Source organism: Mizuhopecten yessoensis, unplaced genomic scaffold (assembly GCF_002113885.1).
Source record: "Mizuhopecten yessoensis strain PY_sf001 unplaced genomic scaffold, ASM211388v2 scaffold11011, whole genome shotgun sequence".
NCBI lineage: Eukaryota > Metazoa > Mollusca > Bivalvia > Pectinida > Pectinidae > Mizuhopecten > Mizuhopecten yessoensis.
In genome coordinates, this window is record NW_018408834.1 from 606,837 (window position 1) to 626,091 (window position 19,255).

General features: G+C 39.0%; 1 protein-coding gene across 9 annotated transcripts in view; it reads left to right on the forward strand.

Annotated features, from left to right (window-relative positions):
- The window catches only part of LOC110464595 (peripheral plasma membrane protein CASK-like), a 279,718-nt gene that overhangs the window by 110,549 nt on the left and 149,914 nt on the right, over window positions 1-19,255 (forward strand). For 7 of the 9 annotated variants that reach the window (XM_021519889.1, XM_021519887.1, XM_021519891.1 and 4 more), the window contains 3 exons: window positions 2,135-2,215; window positions 4,459-4,546; window positions 7,285-7,406. In XM_021519889.1, the coding sequence (XP_021375564.1) occupies window positions 2,135-2,215; window positions 4,459-4,546; window positions 7,285-7,406 (291 nt within the window). The remainder of the gene's footprint in view (window positions 1-2,134; window positions 2,216-4,458; window positions 4,547-7,284; window positions 7,407-19,255) is intronic. The other 2 variants (XM_021519888.1, XM_021519893.1) reach the window with 1 other exon arrangement.

A 19,255-nucleotide genomic window follows, 5' to 3' on the forward strand; every position in this document is an offset into this window, starting at 1 on the left:
AATCAAAGCCGCTGTCAATTTGACGCCTGAAATTCTGATGACCGTATCAAAAGATATGACCTAGATTCTGCGGATTCCCTTCCCTTGAGGACAACTTATTTAATTAGCTCACCTGGCCTGAAGGGCCAAGTGAGCTTATGGCATGGTGCGGCGTCCGTCGTCCATCCGTCGTCCGTCCGTCCGTCGTCAACATTTTACTTTAAACAACTTCTTCTCAGTAACCATAAGGCCTAGGGTGATGATATTTGGCCAGAAGCATGCTGGGATGAAGGGCTACCAAGTTTGTTCAAATAAATGACCTTGACTAGTATTCAAGGTCACAGGGGTCAAATATATTTAAAACCTTTCAACAACTTCTTTTGAATAACCGGTAGGCCTAGGGTGATGATATTTGGCCAGAGGCATGCTGGAGCGAAGGGCTACCAAGTTTGTTCAAATAAATGACCTTGGTTTATATTCAAGGTCACAGGGGCCAAATATGTTTAAAACATTTAAACAACTTCTTCTGAATAACTAATAGGCCTTGGGTGCATAAATTTGGCGAGTAACATGCTTGGATAAAGGGCTACCAAGTTTGTTCAAATAAATGACATTCATCCATTTTCAAGGTCACAGGGGTCAAATATGTTTAAAAACTTTCAACAACTTCTTCTGAATAACCGATAGGCCTAGGGTGCCTAAATTTGGCCAGTAACATGCTGGGAAAAAGGGCTACCAAGTTTGTTCAAATAAATGACCTTGGTTTATATTCAAGGTCACAGGGGTCAAATATGTTTAAAACATTTAAACAACTTCTTCTGAATAACTAATAGGCCTTGGGTGCATAAATTTGGCGAGTAACATGCTTGGATAAAGGGCTACCAAGTTTGTTCAAATAAATGACATTGATTTATATTCAAGGTCACAGGGGTCAAATATGTTTAAAACATTTAAACAACTTCTACTGAATAACCAAGAGGCCTAAGGTGGTGATATTTGGCCAGTAGCATGCTGGGATGAAGGGCTACCAAATTTGTTCAAATAAATGACCTTCATCCATTTTCAAGGTCACAGGGGTCAAATATGTTTAAAACCTTTAAACAACTTCTTCTGAATAACCAAAATGCCCAGGGTGATGATATTTGGCCAGTAGCATGCTGGGATGAAGGGCTACCAAGTTTGTTCAAATGAATGACCTTGACCAACTTTCAAGGTCACAGGTGTCAAATGTCTTAAAATCTTCAAACAACTTCTTCTCAATAACCAAAAGGCCCAGGGTACTGATATTTGGCCTGTAGCAATCAGGGCTACCAAATTTGTTCAAATGAATGACCTTGTTTGCCATTCAAGGTCACACTGATTTCTGCCTGTAGCTGTATTTTAGTCCACTTTTAAGTTTACAAGTGTGAGATTAATACCAGGTGAGCGATGCAGGCCCATTGGGCCTCTTGTTTTAACATACACTTTAGACATGTTTTGATAAAATCATAGATTTACAACAATAAGCCAACAAAGAATAAATTAACAGGTATTCTATTTGGGAAAATATGTCATTATTTTGGGAAAAAACATAATTTTCAGGCTAGGGGAGGGAAGCAGTCATTAGACGGCTGTAGATCAGTCAAAAAACAACAACACTGGTAACACACATACTTGCCAACCTTTTGAAATTTCCATGGTGGAGATTCTGTGCACTAAATGAAATGTATTTATATATATCCCACAAGGAGAGAAAACTAACACTTTAGAATGGCACCTTTGGACTTGTTCTTGCAGATGAAGTCATTAGATGTTAAAAGATAGAAATAGTTTGGAGAATTCACTGGTTCAAAATGCAGAGTTTATGGTCAGGGGTCTCACTCCAAAATAGGCGAGTTGGCAAGTGTGTTTTTGAACATGAATAATTCAAGTGCATTGACCTTACAAACAAAGGTAACAGCAAATAAATACCTGGAGCACAGGAAAGATGGGGGTGTTACCTTCAGTAATACTATTTTTCATTTTCAAATCATTTTAATATGTAATTCCTGGTTATTTGCTTTAGAAACTTCCTTTTGTCTTGCTGCTTTTTCTACCAAATTATAAACCAAATTTAATTGTTCCCCCACTGAAATGTTGTCCACACTTTGATTGACCTATGACCTTTATTTTACAGGCGAGAGGACAAGTGCCAAAATCACATCTACATGATACTGTAGACGAGTTACGGAAATTTAATGCACGACGGAAATTAAAAGTAAGTTTGAATGAAATCACATGCCAAACTTAAAAATTCACCACATCAATACATATTTATAAGACCTAATGCTCGCCCAAACATATTTGGAATATCATTTTTTTTTTACCTTACACATGTTCTTACATTTGATGATATTCTGCTCAACTAGATGTGAGTGTTGGAGTGATACTTCATATAAAATATTAAACACCAAAATAGCTGTGGAATGCTTCGTTTTATGTGTATGGGAGGGGGAGGGGTATTCATCTTATTTTAGGATAATCTGGATCTTTATCAACAAGTTTATATGCCAGAAGGTGTTTTTAAATCGTGCTTTATTAAAAGTATGACAGGATTTAAAAAGAAAATGACAAACCCTGAACTTGTTTACCAATATTTGGTCAAATCTATGAATACATGATAACACGAGTTTTTGCAGAATCTGTGCTGTTTATGTATCAGTGTTGCACTTGAAAAAAAAAAAGTGAACATTTTTTGAAGTATAATGTATAATCAGATCAAATATATCTCATCATGAAGCAAAACTTTTTTTGTTCTAGTCACCCTTTGTCATGTGGTCCGTCAATCATCCGTCGTCCGTCTTTAAACAATTCTTGTTATCGCTATTTCTCAGAAAGTGCAGGAGAGATCTTTCTCAAATTTGATTTTAAGGTTTCCCTTGGTCTGTAGTTGTGCATGTTTACTTTTGAGACTGATCGAATGAACAAAATGGCCGACAGGCGGCCATCTTGGATTTTAACAGTGAATGTTTGCTATCACTCTTTCTCAAATTTGATATGAAGGTTCTTCTTGGTCTGCTTGTTTACCTTGGCGAGTGATCATAAAAACAAGATGGCCAGAGGGAGTACTAATGAGATATTTCTGATAAATATACTGTAATGATTAGATCTATTTTTCTCTTACCCTGGACAGATTTATCCTTACTTTTACCGGTGTGAGATTTCCTTGTCTCACCCTAGGGTTGAGACAAGCTACACATGCTGTTTGCATGTGTCCACATTAAACCTGACGTCACTGATGTGACTCAGAAGAAGAACTACTTTTATGAGGTCACACACATACACAAGTTCGTCTGCTTATCTTCTCGTGTTTACATTTGACATCAAAGAAGATGGGATTGATTTTAAAATGTTTAAAATATGATGCGTGAACCGTCTGACGCATACATATAATATTAATACGCTATTCACATGTTCCTGTTTACAAACAATATGCTTCGTCTTACACTTGGACAGGAACAACAGGGTAAGTGAAGATAATCATTCACCCCCTCGGGGATGAGTTAGGGGGATCTCAACCCTGGGGGAAAGATTCTTAAGTTGCCAAACACTCGGCAAAGCCTCATGTTTGGCAAATTAAGAATCTTCCCCCCCTCGGGTTGAGATCCCCCTATCTCATCCCAGAGGGGATGAAAGATTTTATTACTCTTACAGTTAAAGAATTGTACTAGTAAATATGTGAAATGGTGCATTTACTGTTTACATGACTAGATCAAACAGATAAGAGAAAAGATCAAACTGACATAAACTAATGAAGATGGTACAATGGTGGGCGCCAAGATCCCTCTGGGATCTCTTGTTTTATAATACATCAACTGCTAGGAGATCAGGAATAACTTTGAGATAGGGCCAAAAACAAAATAATAATAATAATAAAGTTTATTCAGGTAAAAGATACATGGCAAACATAAAATTACATTACACAAGCAATGAGATCACAGAATGGTATTTCATGAAAGACTAACCCCAGATATCACAAAATGCATATGACTAAAAATTATAGTATTTCAAGTAAAAAAAGCATATATTCAGCTCTAGGTAGTAATATTATCACAGTTTGTATGAATATGATAGATGATGGTGTTTGTCTGTATAGATGATGGTGTTTATCTGTATAGATGAGGGTGTTTATCTGTATAGATGATGGTGTTCAACTGTATAGATGATGGTGTTCAATGGTATAGATCATGTTATTCATCAGTAAAGATGATGGTGTTTATCTGTATAGATGATGGTGTTTATCTGTATAGATGATGGTGTTCAACTGTATAGATGATGGTGTTCAATGGTATAGATCATGTTATTCATCAGTAAAGATGATGGTGTTTAACATTTTTAGATCATTGCCAGTAAATCTATTGCACAGATAGTGGTATCAACTTCAAAATATTTCATTTTTTGAAAAAAAGAACATTATTGTCAGCATCAATATTTACAATGTTATGTGATTTTCTTTTCCAGGGAGCTATTATGGCAGCTGTGTCCAGTTCTAAATGGTTGTCTTTTTATAATGACCCACCTGACCTTAATGAGGAAATAACTTCAACAGGTAAGTTCCATGCTTCATGCTTGCTCAATCAGTTCAAATGGCTGCTGAAGTAAGTGTACTCCGTAGTGACGTAGACTATACTCCTACGTCTGAAGTAAGTGTACTCCGTCTGAAGTAAGTGTACTCCGTAGTGGCTTAGACTATACTCCTACGTCATAAGTAAGTGTACTCCGTAGTGGCTTAGACTATACTCCTACGTCATAAGTAAGTGTACTCCGTAGTGGCTTAGACTATACTCCTACGTCATAAGTAAGTGTACTCCGTAGTGGCTTAGACTATACTCCTACGTCATAAGTAAGTGTACTCCGTAGTGGCTTAGACTATACTCCTACGTCATAAGTAAGTGTACTCCGTAGTGGCTTAGACTATACTCCTACGTCATAAGTAAGTGTACTCCGTAGTGGCTTAGACTATACTCCTACGTCATAAGTAAGTGTACTCCGTAGTGGCTTAGACTATACTCCTACGTCATAAGTAAGTGTACTCCGTAGTGGCTTAGACTATACTCCTACGTCATAAGTAAGTGTACTCCGTAGTGGCTTAGACTATACTCCTACGTCATAAGTAAGTGTACTCCGTAGTGGCTTAGACTATACTCCTACGTCATAAGTAAGTGTACTCCGTAGTGGCTTAGACTATACTCCTACGTCATAAGTAAGTGTACTCCGTAGTGGCTTAGACTATACTCCTACGTCATAAGTAAGTGTACTCCGTAGTGGCTTAGACTATACTCCTACGTCATAAGTAAGTGTACTCCGTAGTGGCTTAGACTATACTCCTACGTCATAAGTAAGTGTACTCCGTAGTGGCTTAGACTATACTCCTACGTCATAAGTAAGTGTACTCCGTAGTGGCTTAGACTATACTCCTACGTCATAAGTAAGTGTACTCCGTAGTGGCTTAGACTATACTCCTACGTCATAAGTAAGTGTACTCCGTAGTGGCTTAGACTATACTCCTACGTCATAAGTAAGTGTACTCCGTAGTGGCTTAGACTATACTCCTACGTCATAAGTAAGTGTACTCCGTAGTGGCTTAGACTATACTCCTACGTCATAAGTAAGTGTACTCCGTAGTGGCTTAGACTATACTCCTACGTCATAAGTAAGTGTACTCCGTAGTGGCTTAGACTATACTCCTACGTCATAAGTAAGTGTACTCCGTAGTGGCTTAGACTATACTCCTACGTCATAAGTAAGTGTACTCCGTAGTGGCTTAGACTATACTCCTACGTCATAAGTAAGTGTACTCCGTAGTGGCTTAGACTATACTCCTACGTCATAAGTAAGTGTACTCCGTAGTGGCTTAGACTATACTCCTACGTCATAAGTAAGTGTACTCCGTAGTGGCTTAGACTATACTCCTACGTCATAAGTAAGTGTACTCCGTAGTGGCTTAGACTATACTCCTACGTCATAAGTAAGTGTACTCCGTAGTGGCTTAGACTATACTCCTACGTCATAAGTAAGTGTACTCCGTAGTGGCTTAGACTATACTCCTACGTCATAAGTAAGTGTACTCCGTAGTGGCTTAGACTATACTCCTACGTCATAAGTAAGTGTACTCCGTAGTGGCGTAGACTATACTCCTATGTCTGAAGTAAGTGTACTCAGTAGTGGCTTAGACTATACTCCTACGTCTTAAGTAAGTGTACTCCGTAGTGGCTTAGACTATACTCCTACGTCTGAAGTAAGTGTACTCCGTAGTGGCTTAGACTATACTCCTACGTCTGAAGTAAGTGTACTCCGTAGTGGCTTAGACTATACTCCTACGTCTGAAGTAAGTGTACTCCGTATTGGTTTAGACTATACTCCTACGTCTGAAGTAAGTGTACTCTGTAGTGGCTTAGACTATACTCCTACGTCTGAAGTAAGTGTACTCCGTAGTGGCTTAGACTATACTCCTACGTCTGAAGTAAGTGTACTCCGTATTGGTTTAGACTATACTCCTACGTCTGAAGTAAGTGTACTCTGTAGTGGCTTAGACTATACTCCTACGTCTGAAGTAAGTGTACTCCGTAGTGGCTTAGACTATACTCCTACGTCTGAAGTAAGTGTACTCTGTAGTGGCTTAGACTACTCCTACGTCTGAAGTAAGATATTTCTTCTGAAGAAAGAGCCCTAACAGGCTTACCTGCGTAATCAACACCCATTTTAATCTGTTTTGGGACAAGAACCCATAGTTCCCCTTGCTTGGATGAATCTTAAACACCAGGTGAAGTATTGCCAAGTAAGATTACGGCATTAGGAAATGAAAGGATTCAGAAAAAAGAGAGAAGATAATTATCCTTAATGTTGCAGTTAGCACAGAAGTCCCACTTTCCCTTTCTGTTCCATATTTATGTCCCGTTCCTGCTCCTCCCCTGCCTTGTGAAGTTCACCAATATTTGACCCCTGAACTGTACTATGTACCAGACCATGACTAAGGTGTAACCCTGCCTTGTAAGGTTCCCCAATATTTGACCCCTGACCTGTACTATGTACCAGACCATGACTAAGGTGTAACCCTACCTTGTGAGGTTCACCAATGTTTGACCCCTGACCTGTACTATGTACCAGCCCAGGACTGAGGTATAACCCTGCCTTGTAAGGTTCCCCAATATTTGACCCCTGACCTGTACTATGTACCAGCCCAGGACTGAGGTATAACCCTGCCTTGTTAAGTTCCCCAATATTTGACCCCTGACCTGTAATATGTACCAGCCCAGGACTAAGGTATAACCCTCTGTTTTGTACAAGGAGCTGTGTCCCAGGTCCTTGATTCCCTGGAAGAGATCCAGTGCCTAACAGACTGTAGTGACACAGAAACAGACCTTATAGAGAAAGTGTTCCAGGATACCAAACTACACGCCCTACTAAATGTGAGTACTATCAGACTTATATTAAACCTTGTCTATTTGAGTTATGTCCCTTGCTGTATAACATGAGATGTTTTATTGTCACAAATTTTCATGAAGCAAATTTTTGTGAATACCCAATACAAACAACAATCCAGTCCAATTAGGTGTATTTATTTTTGTAGTTGCATAGCAATAACAGAAACATCTTTTGTTCACACTGAACTTTTCCTGTTACACAGTATTATATTGTCCCAGTGTGTATGAGTGATGTCCCACTGCTGTCAGTCCAGCCTAGGTGACAAATGTTTGTATATCTACATTAACAACTGTGTAGTTCAAAAGCACTGCAAGGAGACTATTATATACAAAGCAATATATTTGAGTTTTCCATGCATGTATTACGATTGAAGTCCTCACTACTTCCAGTTGTTTCATTTCTTGATTCGACCAATAAATACATATTGTCTGTGATTCACTGATTGTCTATAGAATTATTTTGTTAGAAAATCCATGCAAAATGATTAAGTTAGATTTTGCATAGCACATTTGTTTTGTATTGTTTTATGAGGCGTTGACAATTTAGCTCATGATCATGTAGTGCCAAATACATGGCACATCATTACAACCAAGATAGCTTTGCTTTTTAAACAAATTTGTATATATTTGACAATGCATCATACTATTTAATCATGTCAAAATTTTCAAAATGTGTTGATTGATAACTTTTTGAAGACAAAAACAGTCTGATCATGATGAGGACCTCGGAAAGCAATATTTTCATGTGGAGGTCAAGAATAATAATGAACGTCTTAAGCTCCTTTGTTTGAGAGCTGTGAGATTTATCTGCCAGTCAGGATATTGAAATAGGGCACATGGTGCTGATTGATTGATTGATTGATAGGTTTTACGTCCGCTTCACTACCGAGTAGTTTGGTTATCCAGCAGACGAACATGGTGCTCTCAGTGGAGTAATATTATACTGCTAAGGGGAGACAACTTCTGTCTCCATGTTTGCTGTTGTTTTATGGTGATCATAACTGTAAGGGAGGTAACTCTGTCCTCCCTGTACACACTATGATAGTAAAATGTCTGCAGTCTGCATGAAGGTGACTTGATGTGTTATTGACAATGTGATAAAGATTTTCATTACCCTCACAGGTTTACTTTAATTAGTTGCCAAAACCATGATAGAAATGAATGACTGATACTGGTAAATTAATGAATGACTGATACTGGTAAATTGAATGTAGAATCTGGTCTGAACTGAACCTCTATGTCACAGCATCACTCAACCAAGACTCCGTTGGCGATGAAACCAGCATGAAAATTGGAGAAGGCAGACTGAGTAATGGTTGCTAGACATCTTTAATTAAAATTTTCCAAAGGACAATCTTTTGTATGTAAAGTTTGGGAAGGAATTCCCGAAAATCAATACTTTTATGAAAAACGCTCTCTGATAAACAAAGTTGCTTCAAAATTAATAAGCCTTGTGATAGATAAGACTGCTAGTTATATTTGTAATATAAAAATTGATACAAAAAATGGAGAACCTTGCTTATCACAATATGCCACCTTATTGAAGTGATGTAAACAGTTTAGGATATCCCTGATGTGTAGAAATAGGCTGTTAACGCTCCAGTTTTTAAATGTCCTTTGAAACTAAGTCATTATTACCGAGTGACGATTCCTATTGATTCTGTAGGAAGTCTTCGATAGGAAAAGGTGGTTTTAGTGCCCAGAACTTTACCATTATTGGTTATCTCACCAAGGAAATTCTCTTGTGAATGGGAGACAATTGAATATTTGTAGAATAATTATATTTAATGGCAGGTGCCTAGCAGAAATAGTGCACATCTGTGCTATAAGCTTTGTGAACTTCATATCTAACTACCTCAAATTTCAACGGACCTGCCATTTCACCTCCGTGAAAGCAATGAAACAGTCGATCCATCTACATTGAATGTCTGATCTACTGGGAAATATCAGGGATGGGGCAAGATTGGAATCCCCAACTTGATAACAGAGGAATGCTATCAACATACAAGGGGGAGCACTCTTATGTTCTCGTAAACAAGGGAGATAACCCTTACAAAGGGTTGAGATGTTGTTAGTGTATCTCTAAAGGGAGGAAGTGCATGTTAGGATTATTTGGCAGCAATTAGATGAAGGGTCTGTATTGCAGATATTAAAATATTGCAGACCTGCCAATTTATCCGAACCAGTTTGTGTATGGCATGTTTTATATGACCTGTAATTTGAGTGTGGCAACTGTGTTGTGTTTCGGGGGTACCTAGAAATATGTATCATTTACCAGTAATGATCATGACATTCTCAATGTCACATTTTTATGTCATTCCAAGATGGCCCTTGTTTTGTTGAAAATTACTTAAATGTTACCTCTGTCCAGGTCCCTGTGCTACTAACAACACATTTAGATTCATTTTGTTATCAGTTGAACAGTCCCCTGTATTATCCTTGCACTCCCAAAGTCCCTGTGTTATCATATTCTTCCAATCTTAATCCTTGCGTACATTTGTTACTTACAAGTCCTCATGCTTCATTGTTAGTGACAGAATCCTCAGGCCCCTGTGTTACTAGCATACTCTATAAGTCCATGTGTTACTGTCATTCCTCCAATCATACTCCATAGATAACTTTGTTACTAAAAAAACTCAGCCCCTGTGTAAATGTCGTCAGGCCCCTGTGCCATTTAACTTCTGCATTCTATCTATATGTTATACTCCACAGGACCAAAATGGCTTTAATGCAGAAGGATTTCTCTGTGATAATTTCATATTCTCCCTATCGTATATATCAGGCATTTTGTTAGTAACTAAAACTATGGGCCCCTGTGTTACTCTCATTTGGCCCCTGTGCTACTAAAACTTCTCAGGCCCCTTTGCTACTAAAAATGCTCAGGCCCCTGTGTTTCCCATGGTTTATTAGAAACTAGAAGACCTGTTATACTTTATCCAAGTAATAAATTCCAACGCTGTTAGAATCCACAGAAAATATTTCAATTGAACAGTAATGAAGAGTTAATTCTCCCTGTAAAACACCAAGATTATGCTGTCAATAACATGGAGGCGTGTTTGATTTATTATTTACTGCCAATATAATTAGGTTCCGCTCCACTAACATGTAATATTGGTGATGAAGCTCATGGGGATATCACCTACTTGTGCGGGAGTGTAATTATAATTGTACTACAAACATACAGCGCTCTTCAGTTCTCACTTTTTTCAACATGTGAACATATCAATTGTTGATAGACGCTTATTGACTTTAAGTACTTAGTATAGATGCTTATTGACTTTAGGTACTTAGTATATACGCTTATAAAGTACTTAGTATAGACGCTTATTGACTTGAAGTACTTAGTATAGACGCTTATTGACTTCAAGTACTTAGTATAGACGCTTATTGACTTAAAGTACTTAGTATAGACTCTTATTGACTTTAAGCACTTAGTACAGACACTTATTGACTTTAAGTACTTAGTATAGGCGCTTATTGACTTAAAGTACTTAGTATAGACTCTTATTGACTTAAAGTACTTAGTATAGACGCTTATTGACTTTAAGCACTTAGTACAGACACTTATTGACTTTAAGTACTTAGTATAGGCGCTTATTGACTTAAAGTACTTAGTATAGACGCTTATTGACTTGAAGTACTTAGTATAGACGCTTATTGACTTCAAGTACTTAGTATAGACGCTTATTGACTTAAAGTACATAGTATAGACGCTTATTGACTTTAAGCACTTAGTACAGACACTTATTGACTTTAAGTACATAGTATAGACGCTTATTGACTTTAAGCACTTAGTACAGACACTTATTGACTTTAAGTACTTAGTATAGACGCTTATTGACTTTAAGTACTTAGTATATACGCTTATTGACTTGAAGTACTAAGTATAGACACTTATTGACTTTAAGTACTTAGTATAGACGCTTATTGACTTAAAGTACTTAGTATAGACGCTTATTGACTTTAAGCACTTAGTACAGACACTTATTGACTTTAAGTACTTAGTATAGACGCTTATTGACTTTAAGTACTTAGTATAGACGCTTATTGACTTTAAGCACCTAGGACAGATAGCCAACTGGCTATTTAATTCCGAGCTCATGTAACTTTTAACCTTGACTAAGTGCAGATAACCTCAACTATAGAACTGCATCATCATGATGCCAAATGCAATCATGTAATTTCCTGATTTTCAGTATATTAGTACAGTTCATTTTCCTATATACAGTTTTTCAGTTAGGTACAGAAACACTTCTTCGGGTAAGGTCTCTTACACATAACATTTTATTTTCTGAGTTAAGTTGGTAGTTGTCCGTGTCTGGTATTTCTCAGGGAGGAGTTTCAATGATGTGTCAGAAGATAATTACCTACACATGCTGGATTATTGACAGCCAAATATTTGTTCCATGTCCAAAATCGTTTCCCACAGAATTGGGTTTTTCAGCCAGACTTTTATCAGCAGAGAAAATGAAGTATGATTGTCTTGTTTGCTATGTTGCCTGTAACAGAATTTGTCGGTGCTTTGTAAATGTATGTGTATGGTGCTGATGGTTCAGGAAATGTACCAAGCTAAATACCATCCAGACACATTGATAGATAGCACTCAGTACATTTCAGGGACAGGTATATCATTTCTGGTTCCTCTCACCGGGCAAAAGCAATTTAATGGTTCTGTAGTGATGTAGGTGCTTCATTAAATGTTGGAACGTTTAATTTTCCTACATGCAAAAGTGGAATGATAGAGAGAATTTAAAACTCACAAGATTTGACAAAATGAGAATGTCTCGCACGTTTGATAAGATGACACTGTTATTCACTACATAATAGTCGAACACTTCCCAATGACAATCTCACATTTTGATTGGATGACAACATCACACAATTTTGACAAGATGATAACTTTTGTACTTCTGTTTAAGAATATAAATTTCATAACATTAAATAAAGAGACAAATATACGTTTGTTAAAAAGAAAAATCTCACATCTTTCCAGGAAGGCATCCCTTATGCTTTTGACAAGAAAAGAAACCATATACTTTCCTCTGAAGGGAATAAAAAGTATACCTTTTGATATACAAAACCTCATGCTGTTATGATATTAATACATTTCTGTTGACTAGATGACAAATCAAACATTTTTGGCAAAATGACACAAATATAATTTTGTCAAAGAGACAAATATCACTCTTTAATCATGGAGACAAATGTCACATTTGGCACAAAGCCAGCTTTTCCTTATTGGTATACAGGAAATATACGTCTGAAGTGCAGTAAGTTGATACACAATACTTAATGTCTGTCATAGACCCCTGATCAATCTGTCCACAGACACCAGAAATATAATCTAGGTTGCATTGACGATAAAAAGCAGGAAATAGACTGGACACTGTTCATGTTTTCTCTGCATTGGCTTTTCATATTGTAATGTAGCCAATCTGAGACAGGCACATTAGTGGTGATTGTAGAAATACCTAGCGGTACCCACAACTAAAGGCTCTGGGAGTCCATTTGACATCTGTCGCTCGTCGCAGGAGCAGAATCAATTTGTATGTCTGTCTTGGTCTTTGTCACCGGTCATCAGAGACAAGCTTACGCGTGAAGCCCGCTCCTGTGATCCTTCGGGCTGTAACATGACATGCTGAAATACATTGCTGATCATGTTGAAATGGTAGCCATGGTTACCGCTTAATTTCTTACAAATTCTGACTCAATGTGTTTGAGGATGTGTCTGATCAGATCTGATGAGACTTTCAAGATAACTTAGTTGTGATACAGCTGAAATGCTCGCTCTAAAGCTAACATTGCCGTGTGTCAATGCTTTCATTTGTACATGAATTTCAATCAGGAGACCTCGGTTAGTCTACATAGGCACAGCTCGACCTCCATTTTAGAGCAATTCAATTGATTATTACTTTCCAGATTAAATTGATTATTACTTTCCAGATTTTGTATTTACATGATATTAGTGGCTTTGAAACATTATCATCTTTTTACTCAAATTTTGGAAGCACATAGCATCATCTGAAATAATGAGTGTAAAATAAGGTTACCTAATAGGATTGTTTATTTTTGTTTTGAATTTAAAATCTAATTTATTAGCAGTTTTCACATGAAAATCAGCCGTTGGAACTTATAAAATCACATTTACGTGGGAAAGTAGCATCAAAGCACATACTCAGACAAGGTGATTGAATATAAAAGTTCTCTCATCATTTGAATAATGGCATGACTAAGGAATAGGTTGTCGTATATAAAGTTGATATTATTTGGACACATCTATTTCAAATTTGTGATATTTGTATTAGTATTCAAAGGTTTAAACAATTCTATCAAATAAACTTTTTTAGCCCTTGGCTTTTAAAGATCGAAGCTCAGACTTGTGTCTTCAGGAAGAAAGGTGGTTTAGTTTACATATTAACTCATTCACCCCTGAAGACACATTTGAACTCATCCAATTCAAAGGGTGGAATACTTCATTATGAAACTTCAGGGGTGAATGAGTTAATGGTATGTATATCAGCAGGAAGTATATGACCTTTTTTCTGCATTCTAAACATGGCTGTGTACACCCTACACATATTGACCTATGTTTGGTACGGAGCATGTAATCCATGCTGATTGAGTTACAGAGCCTGTTCCTCACACGTCTACAATCTCCACCTCTATAGAGTATTGACATTTCACCAGGTCTACAGAGGCTACACCACTATCCTGGACCACTATCCTGGACCACTACGTCAGGTATAACAGTACCTGCTGTTACCCCCATCTTCATGTGACTACAGCTAGGGAAGGCACTGGGTCTGTCCCCAGGCTAGATTGTACCAAAGTCCTTAAAATGGTAGTTGTTATTCCTTGCTACATATTCAGTATTTAGGGTGATCAGAACAACTGGTTTTACCCATTGTCAGTATAATGTGACCGAGCGGAATGCTTTGCTGAGCGCATTCTGTACTATAGTGAGGTACCAATTCAATGTGCGCTATAGCAAGCAAGCAAATACGTATACAGCAACATACCCTGCCTCTAGCACACAGAAACACATGCAGGCACATCCTTAAATTACCTAAGCTGTTAACTCATTAACCGCTGACATTTTTATAATGAACTATTCCAACCATTGAATTGGAAGAGTTCAAATATGTCTTCAGGGGTTAATAGGACTTTAAACAAAATAAAACTAAACCAAACATTAGCCGTCAGAAGAACATTAACCCATTCACCCCTAAAGTCACATTTGAACCTTACCAAATCAAAGACTTTGGCACAAATATTTCAGTTAAGTTCCAATTGTTACCCAGTGGACAGATTCCTAAAGGCATTCATGGTTCTAGCAATAAAAATTAATTAGTCAAAAAAGATGATCAATGGCAACTGCGATAATAAGAACATAGTTTAATTTGTTCTGAAACCATTTTCAAATAAATAGTAATATTTTGATAGGAATTAAAGAGACTTGCTATAGCATCAAGAACAAGTCAAAATCATTTCTATATCAGCTGATCAGTGATTTAATATCAAACAGATGCTACCTGTGTTAAGATTACAGTGTGTCAACTCAGTATCTATTACAGGACAGTGCTGTAATTATTGCTGTATTTTAGACATAGAAGGAAATGTTAATTTCCTGTGTGAAGGTTAGAAGCTGTGTAGTTGTGGACACACACACTGTTACATTGGAGCAGTTACATTATTAAATGTTTGGAATTTGTTTTTTAATCAATCGGCTTCCTGATTTTCTTGTTAAAACACTCGGCTTTCAATCACAAGATACATTGATTAAAATATGATCAGCATATCAATTGGAAGCAGAATATAATGGTTACAAACATCAGCCTGGCCCTACACTATACGGGTCACCTGTACATGTTCTACCCTGGCCCTACACTATACGAGTGACCTGTTCTACCTTGGCCCTACACTATACAGGTGACCTGTTCTACCCTGGCCCTACACTATACGGGTAACCAGTGTTCTACCCTGGCCCTACACTATACAGGTAACCTGTCCTACCCTCGCCCTACACTATACAGGTAACCTGTTCTAACCTGGCCCTACACTATACAGGTGACCTGTTCTACCCTAGCCCTACACTATACGGGTAACCAGTGTTCTCCCCTGGCCCTACACTATACAGGTACCCTGTTCTACCCTGGCCCTACACTATACAGGAAACCTGTCCTACCCTGGCCCTACACTATACTGGAGACCTCTGTTCTACCCTGGCCCTACACTATAAAGGTCACCTGTTCTACCCTGGCCCTACACTATTCAGGTAACCTGTTCTACCCTGGTCCTACACTATACAGGTAACCTGTCCTACCCTCGCCCTACACTATACAGGTAACCTGTTCTAACCTGGCCCTACACTATACAGGTGACCTGTCCTACCCTGGCCCTACACTATACAGGTGACCTGTCCTACCCTGGCCCTACACTATACAGGTGACCTGTCCTACCCTGGCCCTACACTATACAGGTAAACTGTTCTACCCTGGCCCTACACTATACAGGTGACCTGTTCTACCCTGGCCCTACACTGTACAGGTAACCTGTCCTACCCTCGCCCTACACTATACAGGTAACCTGTTCTAACCTGGCCCTACACTATACAGGTGACCTGTCCTACCCTGGCCCTACACTATACGGGTAACCTGTTCTACCCTGGCCCTACACTATACAGGTAACCTGTTCTACCCTGGCCCTACACTATAAAGGTGACCTGTTCTACCCTGGCCCTACACTATACGAGCGACCTCTGTTTTACCCTGGCCCTACACTATACGGGTGACCTGTTCTACCCTGGCCCTACACTATACAGGTGACCTGTTCTACCCTGGCCCTACACTATACAGGTAACCTGTTCTACCCAGGCCCTACACTATACGAGTGACCTCTGTTTTACCCTGGCCCTACACTATACGGCTGACCACTGTTCTACCCTGGCCCTACACTATACAGGTGACCTGTCCTACCCTGGCCCTACACTATACAGGTGACCTGTTCTACCATGGCCCTACACTATACGGGTGACCTGTCCTACCCTGGCCCTACACTATACAGGTGACCTGTTCTACCCTGGCCCTACACTATACGAGTGACATATGTTTTACCCTGGCCCTACACTATACGGCTGACCACTGTTCTACCCTAGCCCTACACTATACAGGTGACCTGTTCTACCCTGGCCCTACACTATACAGGTGACCTGTTCTACCATGGCCCTACACTATACAGGTAACCTGTCCTACCCTGACCCTACACTATACAGGTAACCTGTCCTACCCTGGCCCTACACTATACTGGTGACCTCTGTTCTACCCTGGACCTACACTATACAGGTATCCTGTTCTACCCTGGCCCTACACTATCCAGGTAACCTGTTCTACCCTGGCCCTACACTATACAGGTAACCTGTTCTACCCTGGCCCTACACTATACAGGTTACCTATTCTACCCTGGCCCTACACTATACAGGTAACCTGTCCTACCCTGACCCTACACTATACAGGTAACCTGTCCTACCCTGACCCTACACTATACAGGTAACCTGTCCTACCCTGGCCCTACAATATAAGGGTAACCAGTGTTCTACCCTGGCCCTACCCTATACAGGTGCCCTGTTCTCCCACGGGGTTTTCCATTATATGTAATGTGTGTCGTAGAAACGGTTATTGTAAATCTATGAAAAATAGGTGTTTATACATTTGTTGTTTGAAGGGATTGAATTTTTTGTCCAACATTCTGAAATTCTAGGCAACATAATGCAGCATAATCATAATTTAGCACAGTACTTAACTCATTCACACCAATTGGCGCCAAATTTATTTTAATAGGGTTGTTATGCCAATGTCGTTTAAAGGACGACGCTAGCCCTACACTATACAGGTGACCTGTTCTACCCAGGGGTTTTCCATTATATGTAATGTGTGTCGTAGAAACGGTTATTGTAAATCTATGAAAAATAGGTGTTTATACATTTGTTGTTTGAAGGGATTGAATTTTTTGTCCAACATTCTGAAATTCTAGGTAACCTGTTCTACCCTGGCCCTACACTATACTGGTGACCTGTCCTACCCTGGCCCTACACTATACAGGTCACCTGTCCTACCCTGGCCCTACACTATACAGTTAACCTGTCCTACCCTGGCCCTACACTATAAGGGTACCCAGTGTTCTACCCTGGCCCTACACTATACAGGCGACCTGTTCTACCAAGGGGTTTTCCATTATATGTAATGTGTGTCGTAGAAACGGTTATTGTAAATCTATGAAAAATAGGTGTTTATACATTTGTTGTTTGAAGGGATTGAATTTTTTGTCCAACATTCTGAAATTCTAGGCAACATAATGCAGCATAATCATAATTTAGCACAGTACTTAACTCATTCACACCAATTGGCGCCAAATTTATTTTAATACCTACACTATACGGGTGACCTGTCCTACCCTGGCCCTACACTATACAGTTAACCTGTCCTACCCTGGCCCTACACTATAAGGGTACCCAGTGTTCTACCCTGGCCCTACACTATACAGGTGACCTGTCCTACCCTGGCCCTACACTATACAGTTAACCTGTCCTACCCTGGCCCTACACTATAAGGGTACCCAGTGTTCTACCCTGGCCCTACACTATACAGGTGACCTCTTCTACCCTGGCCCTACACTATACAGGTCACCTGTTCTACCCTGGCCCTACACTATACAGGGAACCTGTCCTACCCTGGCCCTACACTATACAGGTGACCTGTGCTACCCTGGCCCTACACTATACAGGTAACCTGTCCTTCCCTGGCCCTACACTATACAGGTAACCTGTTCTTCCCTGGCCCTACACTATACGGGTCACCTGTTCTACCCTGGCCCTACACTATACAGGTGACCTCTTCTACCCTGGCCCTACACTATACAGGTCACCTGTTCTACCCTGGCCCTACACTATACAGTTAACCTGTCCTACCCTGGCCCTACACTATACAGGTAACCTGTCCTACCCTGGCCCTACACTATAAGGGTAACCAGTGTTCTACCCTGGCCCTACACTATACAGGTGACCTGTTCTACCAAGGGGTTTTCCATTATATGTAATGTGTGTCGTAGAAACGGTTATTGTAAATCTATGAAAAATAGGTGTTTATACATTTGTTGTTTGAAGGGATTGAATTTTTTGTCCAACATTCTGAAATTCTAGGCAACATAATGCAGCATAATCATAATTTAGCACAGTACTTAACTCATTCACACCAATTGGCGCCAAATTTATTTTAATAGGGTTGTTATGCCAATGTCGTTTAAAGGACGACGCATATACAAAACGCAGTAAATAAATACATGATTTAAGAACAAATAAATAAAACAAAACAATTGTTCTATAGTAAAAATGTAAATATACGGATTGAACGTTGTTTTTTTAAATTTTTATGACGGTATAAATGCAAATCAGTTACATCCAAATTAAGCCGATTTGCATACATAACGGAATGAAAATTAAAAAAAACGCTGTTCAATCCCTATGTAGTAACCTTTCTTCCGGGTACAATTGACATCCCATGGCTTATTTACAAGGCTTTTTCGTAAACCTCTAAAATTTATAAACCAGAAGATAACTTTCTAATAATCAACTACGATATATCTAATTAAAGAATTAGATTTTCTGAGCTAGTATTTAGACCGTTTAACACGTGGACATAAGTCACATCAGGTAACTGGTGACATTGACCAATGGTCAAGGTCATTCACCTAATCTTAAAGCTTTCAGACACAGCTGAATGACAAGATGGTTGCGGTAAGTATTAATCAGGGTCTAACTGATGTTTTGATGGGATTCCTCG